Source organism: Athene noctua, chromosome 1 (genome assembly GCF_965140245.1).
Source record: "Athene noctua chromosome 1, bAthNoc1.hap1.1, whole genome shotgun sequence".
NCBI lineage: Eukaryota > Metazoa > Chordata > Aves > Strigiformes > Strigidae > Athene > Athene noctua.
This window is the reverse complement of record NC_134037.1, coordinates 166,614,454-166,625,191: the sequence shown is the minus strand read 5'-3', so window position 1 is coordinate 166,625,191 and position 10,738 is coordinate 166,614,454. Positions and strand designations below refer to the sequence as shown.

At 49.8% G+C, this 10,738-nt stretch overlaps 1 protein-coding gene across 2 annotated transcripts in view; it reads left to right on the top strand.

The window, feature by feature from the left end:
* Positions 1-1,346: 1,346 nt before the first annotated feature.
* Positions 1,347-10,738, top strand: part of C2CD2 (C2 calcium dependent domain containing 2) — a 42,491-nt gene continuing 33,099 nt past the window's right edge. The window contains exons 1-2 of one of the 2 annotated variants that reach the window (XM_074904068.1): positions 1,347-1,771; positions 3,939-4,037. In XM_074904068.1, the coding sequence (XP_074760169.1) occupies positions 1,484-1,771; positions 3,939-4,037 (387 nt within the window). In that variant the 5' untranslated portion in view covers positions 1,347-1,483. Of the gene's footprint in view, positions 1,787-3,938; positions 4,038-10,738 lie in introns of both variants that reach the window. The other variant, XM_074904077.1, reaches the window with a different exon arrangement.

The window sequence follows — 10,738 nt, the reverse complement described above, 5'->3', positions numbered from 1 at the left end:
TTGTTTTAGCGCAAGGATCGGGCAAAAATACAAGTGAGGTTCATCGGCTGGGAGCTGCCACGGGTAAAGAAAGTCACTATGAAAGAAATGAGCAAAGAAAAGCACAATAAAAATGAGGACACAAATAGTGATGAGCTAAGGTAGCACTCGGGAAACCAAACGAGAACTTACTAAAAATAAATGTGACAGAAATAAATGATTATGAAAATTTTATTTACTATCAAAAGACAATTTCCTCCCCTTTATCGCCAACCTCCTACTGATAACAACAGTCATTCAACACGGTTTGTAGAAAGTTCTTAGTTCTGAATTCATACTCCAGATCGCAGCTCACAATGAAATACAGAATTGGTTTTTCTCTCCTTCCAGTGAGTTTGTTACCCTCTGCAGAGGAGGTGATAAAGCATCAGGAAGAAAAGGGAAGCTTAGGTCCGCCCTTTGATAGGAAGCAGAGGGAAAAATAAAATGCCCCGTAACCTCCTTAGCTGTTCCTGCAGTGCTGCGAAGGGGTGAGCACGAAGGTGATCACAGACCCACAAACGTTACCCTGTTACGTACAGGGGTGCCTTCACTAAATGCTCGCTTGCTGCTGCGGGGCAGCGTGCCAATTTTATCCACTGGGCTTTGCAATTCTGACATAAACTAGGGGAGTGTGCCTCAGCCTCTTAAACACAAAGGTGACGTGATCCTTCTTTTTGGGGGAAGAAGTCAGGCCTGGTTCGTAACCGACTCCCACTGCCCGCAGGTGGGCATTAACACCTTCGTCTGTCGTGGGCAAAGATGTGAGGGGCTGTTCTCGTAATTTTTCACTTGCAGTCGTTGCTTAGCGTGCCGGCGACATCACTAAGTAACAGCGATGCAAGGGGAAACCGTTTGTCGGATGAAAACCAACCAAAATGATTAGTTCGACACCTGCGACCTCCCGGGGCACCCGAACGCCCCCCCCCGCCCCACCACCTCGAGCGAAGCCCCCCTCCCCGCCCCCCCGGCAGCGCGCTCCTCGTCCCGCTCTGCCCACAGCACCGCAAATGGTTTCTGGGAGAACCGCCGGCTCGGGGCGCAGACGAGCCCCCCCGGCCGCAACCCGCGCGTCCCCGCCGGCCGCCCCGCTCCCTGCCGCGGCCGCCGCGCCCCGGGCCGCCGGCCTCCCCTCACCCGCAGCGCCGCGGGGCGCCGGGGGACCGCGCCGGGGGACCCCGCCGGCACCTCGCCAGCCCCCCGCCGCGCCCCTGGGCCGCCCACGCCGGCAGCGCAGGGCCGGGGCGGTGGTTGGGGCCGGGGCCGGGCCCGGGCCGCCGCCGGGGGCGGGCCGGGCGGTGACTGCGCTGTGGGCGGCGCGGCGCGTTCCCGGGCAGGCGGCCGGACGCCGTCCCGCCGCTGCCGGCTCGGGCCCTGCGCGGGCTGCGGCTCCCGTTGGGCGGCCCCGCCGCCGCCGCGCAAGCCTTGGTGGGGGCCGGCTGCGCGGCTCCCATTATGGTCAGCCATGGCGTGGCTGGCGGGCGGGCTGGCCGAGCTGCGCTGGGGCGCGCTGGTCGCCCTCTTCGTGGCGGCGCTGGCCACTCTGGCCGTCTACCTGGTGCAGTACGCGCTGCTGGCCCTGCGGCGAGGCCGGCCGCCGCCTCCGCCGCTGCCGCCGCCGGCGGCGAGGCGGGACGAACTGCTGGAGGAGGGCGGCTCGGTGCTGGCCTGGGCGCTGTCGCTGGGCAGCTGGCGGCGGCAGTGGCGGCGGGCCTGGGTGGCGGCGCTCAGCGCCGAGGCGGCGGCGCGGGCGGTGAGTGCCGGGGGCGCAGGTGAGGGCGGCGGGAGGCGGGGGGGGGGGCGAAGGGGACGGGGAAGGGCGGCCGCCCCGCCGCAGGGCCCGGCCGGGGGGTTCGGGACGCCGCTGGCTCCGCCGGGCCGGGGTCGCGGCCTCCGCGCCGGGGGGCGTCCCGCCGGGCTGGGGCCGGGGCCGGGGCCCGGACGGGCGCGGGCTTTCGCCGCCCCGAGCGAGGAGCAGCTGCGGGAACACCGGGACTTGCTCCAGGGATACGTGGGGGTGCTGACAGCGGCTGCCGCTGCGCTGCTGCCCCTCCGCCTGCTTATCTGTGTGTGTGTGCGTGTACGTATGCATGCATGTATGTGTGTGTGTGTGCGTGCGCGTACATACACATGTGTATGTTTGGTGGCTGCTTGGCAGGAATTTGCAGGAAGGAGCTGGCCAGAAGCACAGCGCGGGCGCACGCGTGGGAGCAGGGAAGGAGAGGGAGGAAAGCCGTGACCCCCGCGGCCCCCGGCAGGGGCTTGCGCCGCCGATAACATTGTTCGGGCGTGGGGAGGAGGAAACAATGGAAACTTCCTGGCCTGGGCGCCTCTACGGGGCCTGCGGCCGGTCCTTGGGCAAATAAATCCCAGAGCTGGGCTTCCTCCACGTTGTCTGATGCCACGCTGAACCCCTGTGTGTGTCGGCGTAAGGCTGAGGGCAGAGTCTGCGAGGCAGCCGCGGGATGGTGGGCTTCTCAGGTTTTGGTCAGCTTGCTTTTGCCCAGGTCAGGTACGATCCGCAAAACGTGGCACCCCTTCCCATCCAACCCTTCTTGCACAGGGCATAGCATGGCATCCTGCTCCTTAGTCTGTAAAGGCATGCCCGGGTCTAAGATGCGAGGAGGTTAGCTGAGGCCGTGGCAACCTAATTCCCTAGTCCTGAGGACTGAACCTTTGCTGTGTCAGTGGAAAATGCTGAGGCTAAACTTTACAGGAAGCAGCATGTACCCAGGTCTCCGAATTTGTGCGCAACCCTCTCCCTGGGTCTAGGAGGTTCCTTTCCCAGTGGCCCCAGCATACTTGCTTCTTATATGTCAAGGAGCAGGCTGGGGGAGAAGGAAAAGCAGGGCAGGGAGTGTGGGTGAAAGATAAGAAAAGCAATTTAACTCTCCAGACCACATCGTAAGTTAGGGCAGCGGAGAGAAAATACTTTGTCTGCCCTTTCAAGTTGCACAGTGCAGCTGAGAAAAGCACGAGTTGTGCTAAAAAACTAAGGTTTGCCTTGCGCTAGTGAAAGAGGAGAGCCCAGACAGCTTGGGCACAGGTGCTAGGATCTGAAAGTAACTAGAAAGTAACCAGCAGCAGCTTCCCGTCCCTGACCAGAGACCAAAGCCACTCTGACAGGGGCACGCACACCCCCCCCTTCTCCGGGGGAGCAGCTGGAGCCGCCTCTTGCCATGAGTTCACCGCCTGGCACTGCAGCGTGGTGTTGCTCCCACTGTCAGGCTCCCAAAACAATGTCAGCGGCACACAGCTAATGAAATTCCTGCGTGCAAAACAACCTCGGGTGACGAGGGAAGCGGCGCTGACCACTCGATGGGGGTAGCAGGTGGAGAATGCGTGTGCTGATGCCTCTGACAGCATGACCTCACTGCCAAAACAGGTATACGCTGTCTTCTCCTTGCTGTCTATGTGAAGACTGAGTAGCTGTCATCACTGCCTGCTGTCACACACAAGGAAGGACTGGGGAGGGGACTTATTTCCTCACCTCTGCAAGATGATATTTGTGTTTTCTTAGTTTTGGCATAGCCTAGTGCAGCCGTATTATTAGGTCAAACCAAAAGTCCCCTTTAAAACTACAGCACTGATTAATCCTTACTGATGAAGAGCAGTTTCACTGAACTCTGTCACTGCTCATGGGCTTTGCTCTGCGCTGTGCTGTGCGCTTTGATATTCTGCTACAGAGAAAGATGAGTTATGATTAGGCCCATAGTTATGTCTTAAGTATAGGTTTTCAGACTCTACCCTGTATTATGTAGTGAGGTGTCATGCAATTAATACATACAAGTTTTGACATAGATTTGCAATTCTGTCTCCAGTTCTTCCAGGAACATCACTAGCAGTGCGTTTTTATCACTCATTTTCAAGTGATGGGTTCTTCACCTAATGATGCTTCTTTTTTTTTTTTTTTTAATTAGGATTCACAGTTGCTTACATTTGAGGAAGATGACCCACCAGAACCACTTGAGCTGTCAGTTAAGGAAGTTGTTAGTGTTGTAAAGTCAGCTCAAGAGAAGGTAAATCTCAGTTTTGTTTTGTTTCAGTGTACTTTTGGTCAGGAAATGTTGACTTTTCTTACTAATGTCAGTGGGAGTTTTATTTGTTAATAGTTCTATAATCTTGACCAAAGTTTGTCAAGGTTAATAAGAGACTGCCTCTCTACAACCTCTTTGCATTGATTCACTTTTGTGAGTAGTGAGCAGAATGTGCTCCAAGGCTTCTGCAAAATGGCCAACAACCAGGGTTATGCCAAGTTTATAGGTACACCCTCAGTGAACTCGTACAGCAGCCGTCTCCCCACACGTTTATTATTGGCATGGTGGTTCCCCATCCTATTGCTGAAGTGTGGGGTGGGGACTTCGTGAAGAAGGAAAGGGACACTTCTCTGGGACACGAAAACATCTTTGCATCTTGCTGTTTGTGTGGCTGATTACAGGTTTGCTTCGTAAGTCGGAGCCGGGTAGAGATCAGTGGAGAAGGTGCAAAGTCCTGAGGGTGAAGCTTTGACTCTACTGAATCCTGTATTCAGTGAGGAGCAAATGATCTCTTTCTTCCTCTCCCACCCCCACCCCACATACTGGGAAGTGGCTTAGTGCATGTAAAATTAAAATTTTGGCAGAATGTGGCTCTTATAACAGAGTAATAATGTATTAAAAGGAAAAAAACCTTGTATTTATGCTTATTGGCAGTGATAGTTTCTGCATTTTCATCCTGGTGACTGTAACTACTAGTCGCATCTGAACCAGGGCTCAGCTTTAGGCACCTGCATCAAATTAGCCTAATGCTTTTCTTCTAGTTTTGCTTTGTTATTTTGGTTTGCTTGTCTGATTTAGATGTTAAGCAGCTCTACTATGATTGCTTTGAAAACTATGTGTGCCTATCTGCCTGATACACAACTTACAGGCACACCCTGATGGGTGACAGCTGGGGATTGCTAACATGTGAAGTTGTTTGTGCACTTGTTCTCTTTTTTTTTTCCCCCCATTTTTTCTTTGTTTTTTTTCCCCCACCAGTGGTTCCTGCCCCAGCACTGAGGCTAGGGAGACTGGAGTTGGTAGGGCTATAGAGTTGGTGCTAGTGTTCTTCAGCGCCACTGGAAGAAACCACAATGGGAAATTGTAAGGGAGACGACTGCTAGGTCTAAAAGTGGTGTGCTGTATAATGTGTGAAGCCAGCAACCGAGGGAGATCCGCTGCAAATGAAAGGTAGTGACTAATAGCACAAAAACAGGTGTCTTGCAGTGCACTGTTTAAAACGTTTCTGGAAGGCAGGCAGGGCTGCAAATGTGTTTGTATGGGAGATGGCCAGAAGGTTTGGGTCTGCTGGCTGCCCTTGGCCAGCATGAAGATTCAGCCTGGGTGTGTGGGGCCAGCTCTGTTCTCAGAGTACTGTGCCCGTGGCTGGCCCACGAGAGCAGTGTCTCAAGGCTAAAACTCGCTTTTGCCTGCATGTCAGAATCAAGGCACAGCGCTGCAGTCCTGGGTTTCCCTGAAGTCATGTTGTACCTGGCAGCATCTCTGCTGCAGTCCTCAGTTAACTTGTGGTGTTTAACTGTAGATTCTGACCGCTGTAGAAGCGCAGTAGTTTAGTGCCCGCGGTGCCCTGTGGGCATCTTAACCTGCTGTGGTTAAGCTTGGGCAGCAGAAGGTAGCAAGCACTGGCTCTGCAGCAGCCTAAGCCTGGGGAACTGCTCGCTGCTATAGGACTGTTCTCTTGCTCTCCCATACCTGTGGTTTTCCAATCTGACACTCTTCCTTGTGCAGTCTCTGGTCCTTGTCTGACCTTGGGTTGAGCCATTTCAGTATGTTGATCCAGCTGTAAAACTGCAGCCAGCAATCTAATGTAATTTCGCAGCAGTTTAAACCAATATAAGCACATTTAAACATGTATTGGATTAAACCAGGTTTGCTTACGTAATCTGGCTTGTTCTGAACTGTCCCAAAACCAATTTCCATAATCTTGTGCACAGCTGCTGGAAAAATTTCTCTGAATTATTCTTATTCTTACTCCTTCAGTTAAGGTACAACCTGAATGTTTATTTGGATTTCAGTGTGTAACAAACATAGCATGGCACTCTGGTAGCTACTTTCCCTCCTTGCTTAAACACATACCTTTCTCTAAACACCTCAGGGGTTCTCTCATATGATAATTATCTCTCTTGCATATTCCTCAGGTAGTACCAAGGGTCCAAAGGTTGGGGTTTTTGTGGTGTTTTCTGTCCAGCCCTTGCTCTTCAAACTCTTAATCTTTGCCTATGAAATTGAAACCTCTCTGCAGCTTGTTGAAATATAAATTTCTGATACGTGTTTATAACTCACTACTCGTGTGACTGGCTCTGAATGTAGTTTGTGACTATATGCTGCATGTTTGCCAATGTTGTAGCATCCTGCAGAGCTCTGCACTTGCCTGAGGCTTCAACTGGCACAAGACTATTTTCCTGCAACCAGTTCAACACGCTGCTTTAATTGTGATCGGTATGGCAAGAGCGTATAGGTGCCTTAGTTCAGCAGCCAGGGCTTGATTTATTGCATGTCATTTTAAATATGTGTTTGACCTTGCATCAGAGAGGTTGTGGTCATCAAAGTGGAGGACTGAGAGTGAGAGATCACAAAAGCAGTAAACATGGGATATGTAATACTTTAACACAGCTGTATGCTGATTGAGCCCTGTGGTATGTCTTTTGTGGTGGGTGGTCCTCTGTCCTGAATGCTGGGCCATGGAGCACAGCCAGGTGATGAGCCTGCCTGCTGCTGGGAGTGAGCCTCCTGCCTGGGAAGTCTTGCTCTGAAACAATTCGGGATTGGCAGCCAGACTGTAATTATTACATTAGTGCTGACAGCTCTGTTTATATCCAGGACACACGTTGACACATGCAGTCCTTACGTATATACATACTTCCTTGCCTTAAAGAAGCTCAAAGTTTTAAAACTGGTGTATGTTCCACAGTGCAGTGCTGCAGGCACGGTTGGGGAAGCTGCTGGTTGTCAGCTTGGCCAAAGCTGTTGTGACAGGGACAGAGCTGCTCTGTGGCTGAAGGTTACACCACACTGCTTCTTGACAAAGCCTCTATTTATACATTGCCTTCACTCCAGTTTTGGGCCAGAGCCTAAATATATAGAATGAAGTGGCCCATTTTCATTGCGTGGTGTTGGTTGTTTTGTTTTGATAAAGTAAACGTTAGGAATATTCTTAGCTAATTCTGCCAACCTTTCCATTACTGCAGTCTATTTCCAGAGGCTTTGAACTTCACAACAACAACAAAGGCAACAAAAAAGATGATTCTGTTGTTGGGGACTTGGCTCAGGTAGAGCAGACTACAATAGAAGTCTCCCTTCTTTTCCTGCTTCATGCTTAAATAGAATAGAGTAAAATGCCCTCAGAGTGCCATTCCTTTAATAGGGTAATAGGTTGGTATACAAGGAATGACTGTCTTGGATCACAAGCAACAGCAAATATGAAAGCTTCATGTTAATTTTTGTGTGATGAATCTTGCTGAGGGAAATGGTGGAGAGAAAGGACTGTTCAGAAGTCTCGTGATGGGTCCTGTTTTCTGATGAGCTGCGCAGCGTGCCTGTAGAGGCCTTATGCACCCACACAGCTGTCATAGCTTCATCTTGGTATCCCTTTGCAGCCACCCTGTTGTGAGCTGGCAGCCCGTGGTCGTGCCACACGGGGGCCTCGGGGCTTCCAGTTCCACTTGCTCTGAAGCAGGTAGAGACATTGTGCAGCAAAGGCAGGCTGCTTTCCTTTCCAGGAAAGACTGGTGTCTCGTTGTCATCGCTACAGTACTAGCTGAAATCCTTCTTAGTTACGTACATGTGTTTATTTCTGATTATTTTTGGTGAACTGCCCTGACTGTCATGTGCAGTTCCTATTGTCTTTCAACTCCGTGTTTTGCTTGAAAAGCTGCCCTGGAGCTTTGCTGCTTTAATGACTGGAGTTTTTTTACAAGCCTAAGTGGAATCAGGGCCCGTGCAGCTTTTTTAAAATTCTTTTTTCTTGGTTTTTAGTTTCTGTACTAGTATAATCCTTTATCCTCAGTGTATTTACTTTTCTTCCATGGTGCTTGCTGTCAATAAATATGTTGTGAAGGAATTTTATTTCCTTCCAGCCTTTGTTTAGCTTGGCTAAATAAGTTGTTTAAGTCTCTTTTCACAGTGTTGCCCTGCCTGGTAAGTCATTCCTGTGCACCCATTCTTTGCAGCAGCTCCAGTTAAATCCATTTTCTTGAGCTTGATGGCTGAAGTGACACACAGCCCTACAGGTGAGGTCTCACCATGCAAAATTGCTGCTGCTTTGTGTCTCTGAAGGTACTTTCTTGATGCGTTTTAGGCTTCCAGTCTGCCTCTCCCGTGTCTGCTTCATGCTGTGACTGACTTGATGCATCCAGGTCTCTCTTCGTTTGGTGTTCTCCCAGTGATAAGCTGTCCTTTGTAGGAGTAGTATTTGTTAATTCTCATACACACACTCTGTGTTTTGAATTGCATTTCTCTTCTAGTCTTCAAGGTTTTTTCAGCTTTTCTGTGTGATGTCCTAATCTTCCTTTATATTGCTGCTTCCTAGCTTGCTTTGCTCAGCATCACACTTCCTTTCAGATTTCTCCTGAGGGATTTTGGACATTATGCAAGAGGGTTGGTGCCTGGCAGGCTCCTTTGTAACTTGTTTCCAGCTTTCACCTCCCTGCTCACTGGGCTGTCCTCTCCCTTTCAAACACATCCCCTTTCACCTTAACATGGAAATGATAGAGTACAAGCTTAATTATCAGTGGGGTGACCCTACTAAATAGGCAAGACAACATAATGGATCTAACCTACTTAAGAACTGAGTATCTTGAAGGAAGACATCAGGGTGGGGATTTGTTTGCTTCAGTGGAGATAATGCTGGTTTTGGCACTGTCAGGTAGCCTGCCTGTCTTCCAGCTGCTATTGCAGATGTTTGTGGGCCTCCTGTAGGCTTGTACCACATCTGCCAGCTTGGTGCAGGGGTCAGGGATGCCTTAGCACCCCAACGGCACAATGTGACCTTGTCTCTGCAACTGAATCTCTCTCCAAGCTATTGTAGCACAAAACTGGCAAGCCTCTCCTGTTTTGTTGTCTTCTGTTGCTCGTCATGTCTTCAGTTATGCTATCTCTCAAATGGTTTGTAAAGACTTGCGTGTTAGTGAAGCTAAACCAGCAGGTCTGTTTCTGGTATTTATGTATTTTCCCCCTTAAATATAAGTAATGCTTCCTGTCCTTGCACTGTTGGTATTCACTTAACTTGATAGGTGGATTGAAAATTTTTCCTGTCCTGTCTCCTTGTACTTCCTGCTTGTTTGCTTAATGCCCCCGTCCCATTTTTCCACTTTTTTTTGTATGGCTGTCGGTCTCAAAGGAGAGGATAAATTCACGTTTTATCAGTTTCTGCTTTGTTTCTGGTAACTCACTCTCTCCTGCACTCATTCCATAACTCACCCAGCCTTCACCCTGGTGTTTGCCATCGTTTTGGAAAACTGGTCTATGGTTATCTCATTATATTTGCAGACAAATTCAGTTTGATACCAGCTTCTAAAAATCCACCTCTGGCTGTGCCTGGGTTAGATGTTGCATTTGCCTTCTCTTCTTCAGTCTGTCTGTGTCACTTGGTAAACTGCTTGGGTAAAGAGAGCATGGTGAAGAAGCCAGAGAAACCCCCCTCAAGAAGTTAATGCATAGGTTCTGGTAACCAAGGAAGATCATGTAATTCTTCTTCCGAACAGCTGTTACAACTATCAAAAGGCAGAAGTTTCTGACTGGAAAATTTTCTAATGGTGGGGTTTTAAGCTGAGCACACAAACTGTCTGTGTGGCCATTGACAAGATAAGTTTTCCATGCCAAAAAAAGGAGCTTTCTCCTTCTCAGAGTAGTACTCCAAAACAAGTATGGGAAATTGTGGGGGTCCTAAATCTAATAGTGTACTGATCACTACAGTTAAGGTCAAGGCAGCTTTCACCGTGTGGCTGCCTTATGGTGTATACTCATTTTCTTGTGAAAACGTTAGATTTGTATTACTTACATACTATGGAATGACCTTAAGTAACCTTCTCTTTCTGGAAATAAATACCAAGTGCAGTAAAACTGATTTTTTTCCAGAAAAAAGCAATCAAGACCTGTAATGCTGAGAGTTTTGTGCACACATCTGATGCGACTGGGGAAGATGAAGACGACCTTCCCCAGCAGGACTGTCAGAACTTACCCCTAAAATAATGGCCCTTCACTCCCCCTTGGCCATGGGAGGGAACCTGCTGCTGCACGTGGAGAGGGGAGGGAGGAGTAACAGAAATGCCATGTGTAATGCACAGATTGGTGAGGTACCAGTGCCAAACCCGAAACCTCAAGGCAAGAGGACACCCTGTGTGAGGAACAGAGGTACTCTGGTGCTCCTTGAGATGAAGCAGCTTCTGTTTCTACTTCAGAAAGGATAGAAATGGAAATTTACAGCTCTGTCCAGAGGGACTGCAATGGGGAAAAAGTCAAGATATAGAGGGAGAAGGCAAAGCAGGGAGAAGAACTTTAATAGCTGTGGATACCTGTTTTCAGACACTTGAGTTTCTCACAAAAATATTTGTCTTGCTCCAACTGTAGTGCTTTTTCAGTCTCCTTCATTTGTGCAGTTGTTTATCTGAATGAGTTTTTTTAGAATAATTTTACTAACAATTTTAGATATGTATAAGCAAGGTGTGTTACAGCATCTGCAGCTC